At 43.6% G+C, this 18,104-nt stretch overlaps 1 protein-coding gene across 7 annotated transcripts in view; it reads right to left on the bottom strand.

The window, feature by feature from the left end:
* PLEKHG1 (pleckstrin homology and RhoGEF domain containing G1) overlaps nucleotides 1-18,104 on the bottom strand; it is a 237,615-nt gene that overhangs the window by 101,810 nt on the left and 117,701 nt on the right. For 4 of the 7 annotated variants that reach the window (XM_045500019.1, XM_045500020.1, XM_045500014.1 and 1 more), the window contains one exon: nucleotides 109-614. In XM_045500019.1, coding sequence (XP_045355975.1) covers nucleotides 109-516 — 408 coding nt within the window. In that variant the 5' untranslated portion in view covers nucleotides 517-614. The other 3 variants (XM_045500017.1, XM_045500016.1, XM_045500018.1) reach the window with 3 other exon arrangements.

Below are 18,104 nucleotides of genomic sequence, written 5' to 3'. Positions count from 1 at the left end.
GGAGACGACGCATCTCTGATACCTGGCTTTGCTCTTTATTTTGCAAGCATATTTCTCCTGCGTGACCAACTTTGAGAGACCAAAACCGAAGGAAAAACTGCGCCTTACCTCCACGATGCTTTTCAAATCTTGCACGTAAGTCCTTTCGGTCTCCAGAATTTCCTGGACAACCCTATCCACATAGAGCAGCTTGGGGCTGGTGGTCGACTCCGCACCCGGCTGGGTCGCCCCGTTGGCCTCCATTCTGCGCTGGGCCCGGGGCTGCCCTTCGTCGCCCTCGTCGGCGTTCTGTTGCCTGGCGGCGCTGTCCCTCTGCAACTCGCCGCTGGAAAACGGCCTGGCCGGAATCAGCTCCAGTTTTATGGCCCCGGCTTCCTTATCTTGGTGAAACAAGCCCAAGTGGCTGTTCGAAACTAAGGTCATTCTGCTGCCGAAGGAGCCATGGCTGTCCCTGGAAGAGGCGGAGGACGACGTGGAGCCGAAGCTGACGGGGCGGTCACTGTCAGAGAGCTCCATGGCCTTCAGTTCCTGGGAGCGGGGATGCCTGGCTATGGTCTTGGGATCTGGAATTTCTGCTACAGCTGATGGCACTTCAAGACCTAACTGGTGCACATCTACAGTCATTGGGGGTGGGAAGGAAAGAACAAAAGAAAGAAGAAGGACAAGGTGAGCACGTATTTTAAAATTGTATCAAACAAGGTTTAAAGGAGGTTAAAGCCTCGCCCAAATGTATATACGGTCAGAAGTAGAAAGGTGGTGAATTCGTTATAGAAGGAAATGCAAAGGCGCCCTTGGGCGGTTGAGTTGCAAAGTGTGAGTTTCTAAAGCATCAGCTGGGAGCAGGTGAGAAATGCGGAGTCTGGGGCATGACCTCTGCATTTTAACAAGATGCCAATGCCACTGGAGCACGCAGGAAAGCTCGAGAAGCACTGCATCCAGAGAAGCACTGCATCCACCGCCGCAAAGTGGGATCACCTGGAACGACTCGTGCATGAGGATTCGCCCAGATTTACTGAATTAAAGGCTCCGCGGTCAGGGCATAGGGATTCTATAGCTTTAACAAGCATCACGAGGGATTCTTACTTCAAACACACCCTCCATGATTCTTATGGAGTTTTATGCAACACCGTTCTATGTTTTCAGTATTGCACTCTAATTCCACAACAGTTTAAGCCACCTTCCTGCAGTCATCACTATTTAACAGATGCTGACAATTTTACATTTTACTTGGAGACAGCATGAAAGAAAAAATGTTGTGGGGATAAGCCTTTTCTAATACTGGGCAAGGAAAGCCAAAATATTAAGACCTCAAACTTCCTCTCTCAACACGACATTTCCCTCAATCTCTACTTGAAAGTTGACATCGTAATTGGGGTGTATATGAAGTTATGCTATGACAGAGTATATTTGTTTTTTTTTTTAATTTTTTTTTTAAGGTTTATTTATTTTTGGGACAGAGAGAGACAGAGCATGAGTGGGGGAGGGGCAGAGAGAGAGGGAGACACAGAATCGGAAGCAGGCTCCAGGCTCTGAGCCATCAGCCCAGAGCCTGATGCGGGGCTGGAACTCATGGACCGCGAGATCGTGACCTGAGCTGAAGTGGGACGCTTAACCGACTGAGTCACCCAGGTGCCCCCAGAGTATATTTGATTAACTACAACACCACCCCCCCAAAGTTAGATAACACGGCAGTGTAAATATACAATTAAGTAATATAGGAACTCGGTTATGAGAAAAATTATGCATTTTTAAAGAAATGGGGCTGTTAATGTTTAGAAGACGGCATTAAGAAGAGACTATCTAATGGCAAAGTCAAAAGGTCATTTAATATATGTAGCATTTAAATCTTGAGGCCCTACACAAAATTGAAACTCACAGAAGATATTTTGGGGAAACACACAAAGTTCCAATCTTCTTTGTTTGCAAGAAGGCAGGACGAACACTGTTTCCCCCTAATGAGATCCCAAGTTTACAGAACAATATACCTTGCAATAAAGAGCATGCTGAATGAAGACATTTGCTTCATTTTGGCAGGTGACCTTACCAGCAGGATCCATGTGTACGGGTTTTGTTAGAAAACAGGGGCGCCTGGGTGGCGCAGTCGGTTAAGCGTCCGACTTCAGCCAGGTCACGATCTCGCGGTCCGTGAGTTCCAGCCCCGCGTCAGGCTCTGGGCTGATGGCTCAGAGCCTGGAGCCTGCTTCCGATTCTGTGTCTCCCTCTCTCTCTGCCCCTCCCCCGTTCATGCTCTGTCTCTCTCTGTCCCAAAAATAAATAAACGTTGAGAAAACATATGAGTGCAACCTATGTTTAGAAGGTTAGAACAAGACACACTTACATTAATAAGAAGGATCTAGATTAATAGTCATTTTTTAAAAGGAACATGAATTTGGTTTGACTCTATAATAAAGACTGTCAAACAGCTGGTAGCAATATTTCTAGAATATAAAGAATCCCATCAACTCTGTATCCTTCAATATCCCGAGTTTTTCTAGATAGTTTATATTTACAGCAAATATCAGTGCCAACGTGTAATGCGAATATTATAAATATAAAATAAAAGAACTAAACTGGGTCAACAAGAAGAAATGGTAAGAAATGTGTAGGAAATGAGCAATTTATCAGCATAACCACCACCACATGGTATAAGCTTGCCACAAATTTTTAAAGCTTTTGCAATATTCTTTCTGCTTGTTCTATGACAACTTTATGGCCTATAAAACATGGATTGGTTATGGTAGTTAAAATGCACTTGCTCTAAAAAGCCTGATCCAACTTGAGTGTGGCAAAAATCCAAGAATCAGCCAGGCATTTAGGTGTGCTTACAGCAAAGGGCACTTGCCCACATTTGGGACTGGTGTTAATAACGTCCCGGGCAGTTGGAAGTAGAGGCAGACTCATCAAGGTTTTCTTCCCCTTATGATGGCAGCCATCGTAATCATGTGATTAACCATAATCATAACCATGAGGTTGATCTCACTTTAAAAATGGGCACTAACTTGGGAAGTACAGTATATGATTATTCTTTAAGGTCCCAAGGGCCCAATGAGGCAACAATGATTTCGTACCAAAAATAAGCTGGATATACTGTACATGTAAGCCAGGGCATCTGGAAAAGTCCAGATCAACCTAGTCTCCATAACTGGACACACCTTCCCTCCGGTATAGAAAACTACATTGAACAGTTCTGGAACTCTTGGCAAATATCCATTATCAGTATTGGTGAAAATGACCACAATAGAGACTCACTTCTTTACTTACTTTGATGCGCCAATACCGGGACTGAGAGATTAAAGGGGAACAAAAGTGGCCAGATGCTTCAGGGGAGTCCATGCTGGGCTGCTAGGGATGACAGTGCCTTTTACTCTTTCAACGCTTATTTATTTTTGGGACAGAGAGAGACAGAGCATGAGCGGGGGAGGGGCAGAGAGAGAGGGAGACACAGAATCGGAAACAGGCTCCAGGCTCTGAGCCATCAGCCCAGAGCCCGACGCGGGGCTCGAACTCCCGGACCGCGAGATCGTGACCTGGCTGAAGTCGGACGCTTAACTGACTGCGCCACCCAGGCGCCCCACCTTTTACTCTTTCAAAGATAGGGAAACTCGGGTCAACAGGTCCCTTCGTGGATACATCTTTTTTTTTTATGTTTATTATTTATTTTTGAGAGAGAGAGAGACAGAGAGACAGAGACAGAGCGTGAGTTGGGGAGGGGCATAGAGAGAGGGAGACACAGAACCTGAAGCAGGCTCTAGGCTCTGAGCTGTCAGCACAGAGCCCGATGTGGGGCTTGAACCCACGAACCACAAGATCATGACTTGAGATGAAGTTGGATGCTTGATCATGACCTGAGCCAAAGTTGGACGCGTAACCAACTGAGCCACTCAGGTGCCCCATGGGTACGTAGCAGCATGAATTGGTCCTGTTCCAGTTAAGGCTTCTTATATGCTAATACCAGGCTATGTGTTCTAGGCCACCGGGCCAGCCTATTCTTCAGACTGCCGACCGGGCTCTTTTCAAAGAGAATATTTGAGATATTCGGTATCTGTAGTATTTAACCAAGTTTACTACCTCAAATTAAACACCTTCCAAAATTACCAATGACAGAAGTGAAACACTTAATGCTAGGTCATTTAATGGTGTATAAATATGAGACTACATTTGCTAATGGATAACATTTTTTATGTTGATTCACTGCTTAGAAGATAATTATAGTTTTCACACCTAAGGAAATGGACCTCATAAAAACTGCCTCCGTCTTGTTCTCACCTCCCTCAAAATAATTTAACATTTCCACCCTGTCTGGCCTATTTTTCCTGATACAGCAAACTGACTACTGATATTTATCTCCAGAGCTGACTGTTCAACACAATAGCCAGGAGCCGCACGCGGCTATTGACCGCTTGAAATGCAGCCGCTCCAAATGGAGATGTGTTAGAAGTGTAAAATATATACCAGATGTTGAAGATTTAGTATGAAACAAAAAAGGACTAAATACCGCATTAATAATTTTACATGACTTACATGGTGCGATAATATTTGGGGGAAATGGGTTAGCTAAAATACCTTTTAAAAATGATTCTCACTGCTCTCATTTTGCCTTTTAGCCTTGCTACTAGAAAATTACGAATTACATAGGGGGTTTGCATTAGAGTTTAGTTGGACAATGATGATCTGGAAGTCTTCTAGATCATGAGATGCCTCTGGAAGATTTAAATTTACCGCTTTATCAATCTTTATTCAATAGTAGTGAAGGGAGAGGTGCATAACACTCCAAGGTTGTCTTTCTCCCCCTCCATTCATCAATACACCATATTGTTACGAGTTAAGAAAAACAGTTGTAATGGGGCGCCTGGGTGGTGCAGTCGGTTAAGCGTCCGACTTCAGCCAGGTCACGATCTCGCGGTCCGTGAGTTCGAGCCCCGCGTCGGGCTCTGGGCTGATGGCTCAGAGCCTGGAGCCTGTTTCCGATTCTGTGTCTCCCTCTCTCTCTGCCCCTCCCCCGTTCATGCTCTGTCTCTCTCTGTCCCAAAAATAAATAAACGTTGAAAAAAAAAGAAAAAGAAAAGAAAAACAGTTGTAAGACAGCCGCTGTGCACTAGATATTGGGGTAGCTGATGTCCCATATACACAGAAACACCCAGCACAAAGCTGTAAAGCACGAAAGCTGCTTCCTCCGCCTTGAGTGAGAGATGCTGACAGGTTGTCTTAGCATTTGGCTAACGTGCTGCTTTGTTTTCTTTCCCATAACCTCTCTTCCTTCTTACCAAAACCCAAACACTGGGCTATTATATAGCACCTGCTGAGAACCTGCCCAACATTGCTGATGGCCCATGTCAGCGGGTCTTTTGACCGTGAATATCCTAAAATAAGCCGGGTCTACCTGCCTGGAGGGTCTTGGTTCATCTGACCCTTGATACACCCGGAGGCAGTGCTGGTGGACACACATGTTGAGGGCCTTGGAGTGCTAATGATTCTTTTGTTTTAAATATAGAACAAGTATTTAAAAAAATTTTTTTTTTTAAATTTTTGAGAGACAGAGCGTGAGTGGGAGAGGGGCAGAGAGAGGAGGAGTCACAGAATCAGAAGCAGGCTCCAGACTCTGAGCTGTCAGTGCAGAGCCCGACGTGGGGCTCGAACTCATGACCTGTGAGACCATGACCCGGGCTGAAATCAATGGTCTCTTAACTCACTGAGCCCCCCCAGGCACCCCAGAGTCCTAATGATGCTTCTAGCCCCAAGTGCTGTCAGCCTCAAAACCATCAACATCAAATATTTCTTCTTGTGCCATCCTCAAGAAAAAAAAAAAAAAGCTATCGCAGCCCCATGTAGATATGCTCTCACACACTTTACATCATGAGAAGTCTCTGTCTAATTGTTTCTAGGTGAAAGAGCTTTAATTCCTTGGCTCTTCTTTGTTTGCTCTTCAAACTTCCATTATTTTAATTGCTCTCCTTTGGAATGTCACTGCTAGAATCCAAAGCAGCACTTCTTGGCTCTAACTTGCTCAGGCTGATTTAGGGTTGAGGCAGGACTTTCCACGGCAAGTAGAGCCCAGGCTTCCTGTGACCATGTTTACACGGTGCAGGGGCGACTGATGGGTCCCCAGGGGACCACTCCCGGTCACAACCCCCCACGGGGAGCTTTACAAGGCAAGACAGAGCCCTATGCACGATGGGGGCTGAAGCGTGATCAGGATTTCCGAGTTCTGCTCATTGCTATTCTAGACTTCAAACATCTAGGCTGAGTTCCTTGGCAGGACAGTCATGGAAATCAAGAGAATGTGTTACGCTCAAGACCAATGAATAACTAAAATGACGTGGTTCCGTATTATACTGCCTGTGAATTTCTCAAAAAGGGGAAACCAACAGAGACACTAAAGTATAAGCAAGAAGTTATTCTCTCAGCCAGCAAAGTCATTTAATACAGGGCCAGTCTTAGGTAAAGCCTCAAAGTTGTATATAAACAAAACAAATGAAAAAAAACTTTTCAGAGTCGAAGTTATAAGAAATACACATTTACGTATGTCAAAGACAACATGAGGTATTTGAGGAGAATGGTTCTCCCCTATACACCTCTGAGATAGTGGATAGCTCAGTGGATAAAAGCCACCAGATAGCAACACGAGTTTCTGCCTCTGGGTTTTTCTAAAATACCAGTGCGATTCTTGCATTAAGGGCAGAACTGCAATTCCACATGTTCCTTAATGCTCAGAGTATTCATTCCAGGTAACTTGATTGTCGTAATTATCTGCAGCTCTTTGGTAATAAAGAAGTAAAAAAAAAAAAAAAATCATACTACCATGTTAATTTCTTAGTGTTAACCTATGTACTATGGTTATGCAAGAAGCTAACATGAGGGGAAGCTGGATGAAAGGTGTCAAAGAGCTCTGGACGATCTTTGAAACTCTTCTGTAAATTAAAAAAATTTCCCCAAATACAGAGTTTAAAATATCGTGTTACCACTGAAGAGGCAGTTAAGTATTTGCACAAGAAGATCAAGAGTGGGAAAAGATGTTTTGCAAAAACGCTCTTGTTCCAACAAGAGGCGAGGGGTTGAAAGAGAAAACAAAAACGAAGATTCTTTCAAGCTGTAAAGTCTGATACTAAATATTTAGGTAATTTACTAAGGGTTTCCATGCCAGCAATGGAAACTAAGAGGACAGTTAATGCAGTTAATAGATAAAGTACCGCAGCTCAGTGGTGACTCCAGAATTTCTACATTCAAGGGCAAGAGCTTGCCAGTTTTGCTTGAGGTGTTTTTGGTTGTGCTTTTTATACAAAGGCAGCTGTTTTTACCTTTAAGGTCTGCTTTTATTATGGTGATTTAGTGTGGAAGATGAAGGAGATTACGGGGTTGGGCTAAATCAGTTTGAGAGGGGGCTGTTAGTTATCCACTAAAGTCCACGCCCTTCTTTAGTGTATAGACTTCCTGTTGCCAACACTTCCCAACCTTCCCACCATACATAACAGCGTGAAGGTCAAGTTCTCTTCATCAGTGGAAGTGAGAAGTGCCTGTCTGGGGGTCCATTTCTCAAACATTTACCATCATTCCTCCACATTCTTTAAAAAAAAAATTCGGGGGCGCCTGGGTGGCTTGGTCGGTTAAGTGTCCGACTTCGGCTCAGGTCATGATCTCACGGTCCGTGAGTTCGAGCCCCGCGTCGGGCTCTGTGCTGACAGCTCAGAGCCTGGAGCCTGTTTCAGATTCTGTGTCTCCCTCTCTCTCTGCCCCTCCCCTGTTCATGCTCTGTCTCTCTCTGTCTCAAAAATAAATAAATGTTAAACAAATAAAAAATAAATAAAAAAAATTTTTGTTTTTAATGTTTATTTATTTTTGACAGTGAGAGAGAGACAGAGTGTGAGAGGGGGAGGGGTAGAGAGAGAGAGGAAGACACAGAATCTGAAGCAGGCTCCAGGCTCAGAGCTGTCAGCACAGAGTCCGACGCGGGGCTCGAACTCACAGACCGTGAGATCATGACCTGAGCTGAAGACAGACGGCCAACCGACTCAGCCACCCAGGCGCCCCTCCTCCACATTCTTTCCCTTCCTCCTGGAACCCAGATGTGGCAGGGACCTTGCCTGAACCCCGAACATGACACCGGGGCCCTAGAATATGGTAGAACATGAGGGCAGAAGGCGCTTTGCATTAAAACTGGGTCCGGACATGCCCTGAGCCACCATACAGAAAAGTCTGGTTCTCCTGAAGCTGCCATGCTGGAGAAACCACGTGGTAAGACCACGCTGGCATGTAGAGAGATGCTTATGGAACCCTAGCTGTTCCAGTGCCTTCTGTTTGCGTGTTTCCAGCCACAGCACCAGCTGCGTGAGTGAGAAGCCTTCGAGTTGACCCCAGCCAGCCCTGTTATGTCTGACTGCAACCTCACAAGTCCCTGATTGAGAACCACAGAGCAGAGCCTCTCCTGAATTCCTGACTCACAAAACCTTGAGAGATTACAAATGATTGCTGTTGTTCCAAACCACTAGGCTTTGGAATGATTTGTTATGCAGCAAGAGATAACCGGAACAATCTCTATTATAACAGACTAGCTTTACCGTAATATGCCACTGGTCTAACTCTGCATCAAAATTACCCTTAAAAAGCAAAAATCAAAACAAACTAAAGTCTCCACATTCATTCACATGTGTCATTACTCCTTAAAATTTTATATGTGAAAAAAATTAATAGAATGCTCAAAGCTGAACTGTGAATCAGAGACTCTGGTTTCTGATTTCTAGTCCATTATTCCTTGTACTTGGATATAGATTCATAAAACAGTAAGGCAGAAAAGGACCTTAGAGATCAGGAAATGCACTTAAGCATAAGCTCCCTACATAAAGCACATGGTTCCAATATGCCAAAGGGCCTACACAGTGTGTGTGTGTGTGCGTGTGTGCATGTGTGTGTGTGTGTGTGCGTGTGTGAAGGACTGATTATATACCCAACTGTGTGTTATAGAAAGAACTCAGAGGACCAGCCAGAAATTAGGTGATGACATAACACTTCCTCTCTTGGTTGGAGGGTTTGCATTTCTGCCCGGGCTCTGTACCACCAAGGTTGGTATTATAATCTTTGGGTTTCAGGTTTCCTCACGTATAAGTTAGGTGGCTGGACTGCATGATTTCCTCAGGTCTCATCCAACCTTTGGGATATGAGTCCAACCCTGAAATAAACAGCAAGTCCATTCCTAGCTGGAATCACAGCATAAGCAGTAACTGCAAAGTAGCAATTTTCTTCTAGATCCTACCAATGTCAGGTCTTAGCTGATGAAATATATGTCATCGACTCTGCCAAGGCTAAAAGTCTCTACTTTTAATTTAGATTAAATAATAATCTATGCTTCACTTCCTATATTCACTTTGAATAGCACCTTCCTGTTAGGATGGAAATATCAGTTTCAGGGCAGTAACTAACAATGATAGCTGTACATTAAGGCTCTGTCGGTATTGAACACACTCAGTTCCTAAAACATCTCTGCACAGTTGAAAGGGAGGCATTAGGGTAAATAACATTTGCTGGGGGGGATAAAAGGAGGAGGAAGAAGAGGGGAAATTCAAGGGACTAACAATAGCACTCTGAGTAAATAAATCCATCCACAAAGTACACTAAACATTTTCTTAGAGAAAAAGAGGAAGAGAATTCAAAGTGTCAACAACAGAGATCTGAGTAAATATATCCATCTAGGAGGTACAATATAAAACTATTAAATGTCATGTCCTTTCAAATTCTTATGGGCGTAGAAAATCATCATAATATACAGTTTAGTACAATGCGTGGCTTGTAAGACATGTGTACCATATGATTCCTGTTTTGAATTTAAAATGCCACTTATTTATTATCCACATTAGAAAAAGATTAAGGTGGTGTATAATAAAATATTAACACTGGTTTTACCAAGTAGGAAAATAGAGGATTTCTTCCTTTGATATTTATCTGTAAATATCACTTTCCTCCATATGTGTATTACTTTTACGATCTGAAAAAAGTTATGTGAGGACATTAAAACTACAACCTCAGTTTGTATGAAATACTTAAATATTTTACATCGAAGTAATTGATTTTTATGTTTCTTAATGAAAAAGGATGCTGAATATATTCTTGCAAATATATTACTATCACTAAATCAAAATCAAAATAAAACAAAATAAAATCAGAATCCAACGTGCAACAGTGTTGAACACACTGCATGCCTCCTTCTCCCCAATTATTCCTCCTAATAAAAGTATTTCTTGCCAATAAAAACTCAAAATGGAAACTGCATTTACTCAGTCAACTTTGGGTCCCTCTAGACTCGGACTAAATTTCACCATTGCAGTTGCTAAGCGTAAAATTTGCAAACCTGTATCCCCCCACCCCCTCTCAGCCTGCAATAAACCTCAGAAAGAAAGCACATTAAAAGACTGGGCATTCAATACACAACAACCTGGGATTCTAGTTTTCTCCCCAGAATCACAAACTTCAGCTCTCTGGACATTTCAACCGAACTTTAAGGAAAGATCCACACCAAACCAAAACAAGGCAACAACCATTTAAGACACTGCAGTTCAGATGGAGAAGGAAAAAAAAAAAAATCACCTTCCAGACTAATTCCATGGTTGGATAACTTTTTTCCATGCATCGCATTTATAACAGAACAGATGTAATATATCCCAGCAAGCCGCTGTCCCTGCACAGTGTTGTGAAGGACTCCCTCCCGCCCCCAACTCCCCGCGACAGTTTCTCACCGCAGTGGCCGGTCTCTGGCTGCTCCAAGAGGACAGCGGCTCTTTGGACACTTTCACGGTTAGCACCTACCTGTGCTCTTACCCAGGCTAAGCCGCATCGTCTGCCTTCAGCTGATGCAGTGACCTCACTGGGAGCTCAGTCAGGTAAAACAAGAAGCCTTTACTAGTCCGTGCAGCTCCTTCCGCAGAAATATTGCATGAGTCAGCTTTTATCTCTCAAAACCCAACACACAAAGGCTTTACAAAAACCTGATTTGCAACTTTCTCACTGCCTTTTTCCCCCTAGTGTGCAGACCACAGACTTCAGCATCACTAAGAGCCTTAAATGAAACATGACATCATTCAATTGAGAAACAGGACAATAGACACCACTGTGGGTAACTTGAAAATGCACACTTCGCTGAGCAACACCCTGCGACGGCCATTCTTTTGTGAACATCAAATACAACCCACACTCGCCTAAAGCTGCTTGGGCTTCACCTTCCTGGCTCCGGCTACCATTCTCATTAAATTCCACAAAAGAATCAAGATCTTTGGAGCTCTGATATTTTCAAGTTCACTTCCTGAATTATAAGTGTGTTTCACAGTAAATGGACACATCTTTAACATAAGTTTTCAAGTGAAGTTTGCAGGTGGCAGTGAATCACCCAGTTGGAAGACGTCTGGACGTTTCCTTTCCTTTAACAAGATATTTAATACAGTTTTAAGTAGGCAGAGTTAAACATGAATCTATTTAAGCTTCGTTTTAAAAAAACAAACAGCATTGGGGCGCCTGGGTGGTTAAGCGTCCAACTTTGGCTCAGGTCATGATCTCACAGTTTGTGGGTTCGAGCCCCTCGTCGGCTCTGTGCTGACAGCTCAGAGCCTGGAGCCTGTTTCGGATTCTGTGTCTCCCTCTCTCTGCCCCTCCCCCCACTCGTGCTCTGTCTCTCTTTCTCAAAAAGTAAATAAACATTAAAAAAAATTTTAAAAAGCACTTAAAAATCCATCTGAAGAAAACGACTGAAAATGTAAACTCAAAGGCATTTCTTAGAGAATTCTTATAATTCATAAATATGAAGTAGCAAAGACAGGATGATCGGACTCCAACCCTTTAGTACAAGAGAACTTCAAATTATTTTGGATTTCAGTTTCCATAAGGCCACCTGTCCTTCTTAAAATGCTATGTGTATTTTTACAGAAAGACCCAAAAGGTTCATATTTGAAAAAGATACTGAGTTCTTTAGATGAAGGGTCTTCAGAAATACAAACTGTTATTGAAAACCGATATGACTGCACCACAGAGCTAAAATTCAAATTATGGATTATGTCTACGTACAGACACGGAAATCTACACTATTTCGAAAGATCAAATCCTTTAAATAGAAGTTCCATTTAAAGCATTCATTTGGGGTCATGGAAAATAATATGAGCTGAGCATCTTTAATACAGATATTTCTATCAGACCTATTACGTGATTTTAAGCTAACAACATAATAGGATAATTTGTTTTAATGGCAATTTCCTTTCAAATCAGGCAGGACCTATGTAAGGCCACCTAGGTAAGCCATTTTGATGGAAATTGATCCGTCAGTTCAGAGGACAACTTTTAGAATGATTTCTCTCCCACAAAATTCGCCAGTTTGATGGAAATCACTAAATCACAGATGCTGAAAAGGCAGTTTGTGAGGAAGGGTCCTCCCCGGGGCTGTGGGGACTCTCTTAATCCTCCATACTGAGCTCCACAGTGATATCTCTTGCCCCCCAAATAACGTCCCCTAGACCCTTGCCCCAAACCTCCATTCCTGCTTAGCTAAGAGTCAGTTCAAATCTTTTTTTTTTTTTTTTTTTTTAGAGTTTTGTAATCTTTTTTTTTTTTTTTTTTCCCCAACATTTATTTATTTTTGGGACAGAGAGAGACAGAGCATGAACGGGGGAGGGGCAGAGAGAGAGGGAGACACAGAATCGGAAACAGGCTCCAGGCTCCGAGCCATCAGCCCAGAGCCCGACGCGGGGCTCGAACTCCCGGACCGCGAGATCGTGACCTGGCTGAAGTCGGACGCTTAACCGACTGCGCCACCCAGGCGCCCCAAGAGTCAGTTCAAATCTTACAAGCTCCACCAAATCTTCCATAGCAACTCCGGCCCCCTGCACCTTCTAGTTGTTAAATGGCTCTTTATGATACTCAGAGTATCACGTGGTCTCATATTTCATTATTTTCTAATGGTCTCGTTTCTACCCTGGACCATCAGCTTGCGGAGCTGGGAACCTTCCTATACTGTAGATTTGATCTTCATGTGGAAGATGCAAAAATCTAAATTCTTAGATGGGGGTAGTACATATACAGAGGCTCCTGGCTTTCTCCTGACCCATGTGTTTTGGGTCCTTACCTTCAGGTCACAAGTCTTTTATTTTCTACTACAGTATTATTGTACTTGGATTTTTTTTTTGTTTGTTTTTTTGCCAAGAGACATTTTTAAAAAGCCATTTCTGAGAGATGCTGTGTACATGACAGCAAGACTGTGTCCAGTGTGGATGCTGGGCAGTCGGTAAACTTCTGCATTAACCAAGTGACCCAACCTGTAGGGCAGCTTTGAAGTGACAGCACAGGGCGTATTTGGTCCCATGGGTTAGTCATTTGTTAGTTCACCTGTGATTCCTGTTTTAGTAAGTAAAGATCTTTCCTAATTCTTGCAAGTAACTGGAACCATTCTCCATCACACCTGCAAACATGGCTGGTTCATAGGATTTTGAATCCAAGCTTTGAAAATCTAACTTAAAAAAAAAAAAATGTAGCTTTTTCAGGGCAGGGAACACACACACACACACACACACACACACACACACACACACTTTTTGCCTTTATATTTATCCCAGTACCAAGTGTTTGCTAAGTGAATTAACAAATGAACAAAGCGTAAGGCTCAGGGACCTAAGAGCAGAGAGGAAAAGGGAAGGGAAAGGAACATTCCTGGAGAACCATTCAAGGCTCTTTCACAGCTGAGGGCAGAGGAGCCTCCGTGTGTGTGCCTGGGTGTTTTCTCAAGGCCTCTCTGTGTCCCACCTTACTCTGCCATGGCTTTGCTTTCCGGTTCTTCTCATCTCATGTCCCACACGTGGAGTACACGGGCTGGCACCAGCTCTTGTAGGTGTCCCGCTGGACCTCTGTGCACGGAGCAAAACAAATCCCAAGACACATAAAAGGCACAAACACTGGCATCCTTGCTGCTTCTTCCTGTAGAATTTATTTGCCGATATCAAGAGCAGGGAAAAGGGCTGTTTTTGCTCAGCAAAGTCTCTTTGTAAGGGACAGAGAGATGGGTCGCAGATATATTGCACATTCATGCCTTGTTAGGTGAAAGAGATATACTCTTACTGGAAAGCAGCTCTTGTTAATTCGCTTGCAGCACTCGTTACGCAATTAGGAAGGACACGGGCTATTCACAGTAGCCCCACCGGGGCTGGGGGCCCAGAGGTGGAAGAACAGCCCCCACAGGACAGGTCTACAGCACTAACCAGCCAGCGAGCCGAGTGCAGTCCAGCCTTGTGGCCTCATTGGAGGAGGACCAGAAAGCCCCACTACTTAAAAACGTCCTTTCCCAGACATCTGCCACAGGGCGTGCACTTCCGCTACGAGAAACCAGGTCTTTTGGTTTAAGCTAAAAGTTGTCAGTGAACACTCGAATCTATCCCGGGAGGGTTTATGGAGTCATTGCTACCCTAGTATGAATTAGCCTGTGCACGTCCGCGTCCTCCCCAGGAACCGTACAGGTCTTTTAGGAAGGAGGCCACAAGGGGACTGTCCAGGAGGGCTCGGAAGGCTGAGAGGGGGAGGCTCAGACAGCGTGCGGTTCTAGGGACTTAATAGGGTCTGACCTAATTGTGATCCTCTGCTGACTTTGCAGCCAGGCAACAGCTCCAAGAAGCTGGACAACAAAGGGTGAAGGAATGTCCTGGAGAAAGGAAGCAGTGCAAAGGCACACACACTGTTTTTTGAACGCAAGGGAAGATTTTTGCTTCCTAAAACCAATACCGGATAAAGCAGATTTAGAACACAATCCTACATTTTCAGATACAGAGGTGCCAGGAGTTACAAGGGGTACTTCAAACCACAACTAATATTTTATACACAGCATGTAACAATATAAATGCTGGGAGTGGGGAGGGGGGGGGGCTGTTTATCTGGTGATTTAAGATCTTGCCATTTCCCAAACTGGTGAAACCAACCATTTTCTAAAGCACAGGACACGGACAAAACATTCTTAAGGTTTTTTTTGTTTTGTTTTTTTTTTTTTTTTAGCCCATTAGAGCTTTTTTCTTTGATAGAAAAAGGCAGATTACATTTTTCTGAGTGCATACCACAGAATAAATATGATAAACACTCGAGGCAGTCGCCTGCCAAAAACTGCCACATCCCCACTGATGTCCCTTAGAAGGATACACTGACCTTCCTCCTGAAAATGAGATGTAATGTACTAACACCCTTCTGCATTGCAGGTGTTTATTAAAAATCTATATACACTCCTCCAGACCGTCTACTCTAAACCCAGAAAATGTCACTAGCCATAAATTCTGCCTTGTGATTGTTATACAAACCAAAGTATATACTTTGTTAAACAAACACAAAAGCTAATCTGGTTTTTTGTTTCTCAAAGAGGATTTTCAAAGTGAAATAATTTTAATCGTGAGTTTATCTTCGCAAATTTAAAAAGTGGTTGCTCTTAACAAAAGGTACAGATGTAAGGCAGACAAAAGCACTTGCGTATAGGGGAAATTAAATGCAGGTATTATTTTTTTTGTTGTTAGTCCTGGAGTATTGAACATAATAATAGAAACCAAACTATAAATAATAAATGGTTTCCAGTACTCAAATCTTCCAACTGCAAACAATTCTTCACCCCCTACGGCACTAAAATGTCAGTATCGAGTCACGATCATATGAATTTTAGAAAAGAAACACACAACGCGTACTATTCACACTTTCTCACGGTCACTCTTACCTTGCAATCAAGTCATATTTTCAGGTCTCGGTCATGTGTCAGTCTGCCATGAAAGCCAACTGAGATTGCCTAAAATCCTGCTGTTTCTGGAGTGTTCCTCCATCGGCTCATTTCTCTGAGTCTAGGACAATCATTAGCTCTGTTTTTCACTTTGTTCTTTTATTAGGCTATTTTGGTCTTTATTGTCCAGAGACGATGAAATCAAGTCTTAGTTATTTCTGAACTGAACAATTTTTAGATATTGAGCAAGCAATATGTTACAAATAGTCTCTTGCTTTCAATAGTAGATCAGTCCCATCTTTGAGGACACCATGGGAGGACTCTCTGTGCTAAGCACAATGAACTAATTATCCCTCTAAGAATGCAGTATGTTTCCAGACACATTTTTCTCCAGGAGATAACACACATCTAATCCATTCATAACGAAAGGCATTCAACACACTCCATACTTTTGAAAACACTCTTTAAAAAAAAAAAAATGTACTTGAACTTGTAGGAAGGGCTTGGCTACTCTATTGATACCCTGCAGCGCTGTTTTCCAAAATAATAATTTAAAAAAAGAATCTATTATTGTTTCAGAGTAACAACCGTGGGGGTTCATAACCTTTATGTGAACTGGCAAAACCATTTCAGATGCTGGCAGAGAAGAGAGACAAACCCCCTGGCCAGCCATTATCCCCCACAGCCGTAAGGCCATGGAGTGACCGGGAGGGACACAGCCAGGTAGACATCACCAGCGGCACCCCTAGCCTGTAGACTCTGAAAAGCGGTGGTGGGTTCAGAGAGACGATTACTGAAAGTAGCAGAGGTGAGGACTGAGGCTTGTGAGGGAGACACAGACAAGCTGCTCGGAGCAGCTATGAGTCTCCTCTGAACTGGTTCTGAATCTTCCCCATGGTAAGTGCCATCCTTTAGGGTGGCCGCCATCCATCTCCTCCCCCAATCCCAAGGCCACCTTCAATGTCACAGGGGCTGAGGGCTTACCCTGTCAGAGCAAATGGATTCATTACCGGGGAGGCGATCTAATTTCTAGATCTAATTTCTAGAACTGAAGCGGGGTGGGCCTCCGGCACCAAGTCACGAGCCCGATCCCATTCAGGCAGAACTTTATAAAAGGCCAAGGATAGATCCCATTCCAGAAAAGCAGAACTTAGTCTTCTCTCAAGGAGTTGCGACGATTTATTACCTTCCAGGATTTTTTTCTTTTCTTTGTTTAACTAAAGAAGGCAATGAGGGCTGCTGAGTGAGATGATATTATCACAAGGATCTTAAACACCCACCTGTTACTGTGGGTACTGATCTTTGCCTGTTAGAGCTTTGGCACACACACAGCAACCACCTGCTGACCCTTCTTTTCCCTTCACACCTTTTCTTGACTTCAACAGTAACAACCACCCCCCTTCACTGGGCTGGGGACCTAGCCGACACCAGGTTCTGTGCTGGCTCGGTGAAGGGACGCTGGCTCTGCCTTCTGGACGTTCCTGCCTAGCGGGACTGGACGTGCATTAGATAGTTAATGACAGGTGGGAGGAGCGTTAGGCATCAGCTGTCACTAGAAACTATACATAAGCACCTGCTCCGTTTTCCTAACCTGCCTCTGCTCCTATTTTCAGGCTGCCCTTCAAGCGATATTAACATCGGATGGTACCTTCATGTTGACGGTAAAATCGAGCTCCGTGAGGCAGCCTGCACTTAGGTTCTCCTTTCAGTCTTGGAGAGTGAGCTCCGTTGGACTCATCCTTCGTCTTACATTTAATTACTTGGTAACCAGGCGGAGAGCCAAATTTGCTGGAAGTTTTTGTGAGTCTAGGCGCTTGCCTGCTTCCTAGTTCCCACAGAGATACATGAAGTAACTTGTTTATGTTGAGAGAACAAAGGAAGGGAAACAGCTCTCTGTTCGGCTACAGGTTTAATCCTAATTAGGCCAAGAAACAAGTGTAACCCAATTCACTTTGGTTTATTCTGAATAGAAATCTTTGAATCCTATACAAGCAGAGGAAAGAAAAACAGAAAAAAACAAAAAACAAAAAAAAACAAAAAAAAAAAAGGAGAAAAAGCCAGAATATTCGTACTGGCGGTTGAGAGGTGGGATTGTGGGGGAGACCCCTCATGACCCACTGATTTAGTCTCTACGTTTTCTTTTTTTTTTTAATTTTTTTTTTCAACGTTTATTTATTTTTAGGACAGAGAGAGACAGAGCATGAACGGGGGAGGGGCAGAGAGAGAGGGAGACACAGAATCAGAAACAGGCTCCAGGCTCTGAGCCATCAGCCCAGAGCCCGACGCGGGGCTCGAACTCACGGACCGCGAGATCGTGACCCGGCTGAAGTCGGACGCTTAACCGACTGCGCCACCCAGGCGCCCCGTCTCTACGTTTTCTTTAATGAATATGTATTGCTTGTGA

This window comes from Leopardus geoffroyi, chromosome B2 (genome assembly GCF_018350155.1).
Source record: "Leopardus geoffroyi isolate Oge1 chromosome B2, O.geoffroyi_Oge1_pat1.0, whole genome shotgun sequence".
NCBI lineage: Eukaryota > Metazoa > Chordata > Mammalia > Carnivora > Felidae > Leopardus > Leopardus geoffroyi.
The sequence above is the reverse complement of the archived record's forward strand: the minus strand, read 5'-3'. Positions and strand labels throughout refer to the sequence as shown.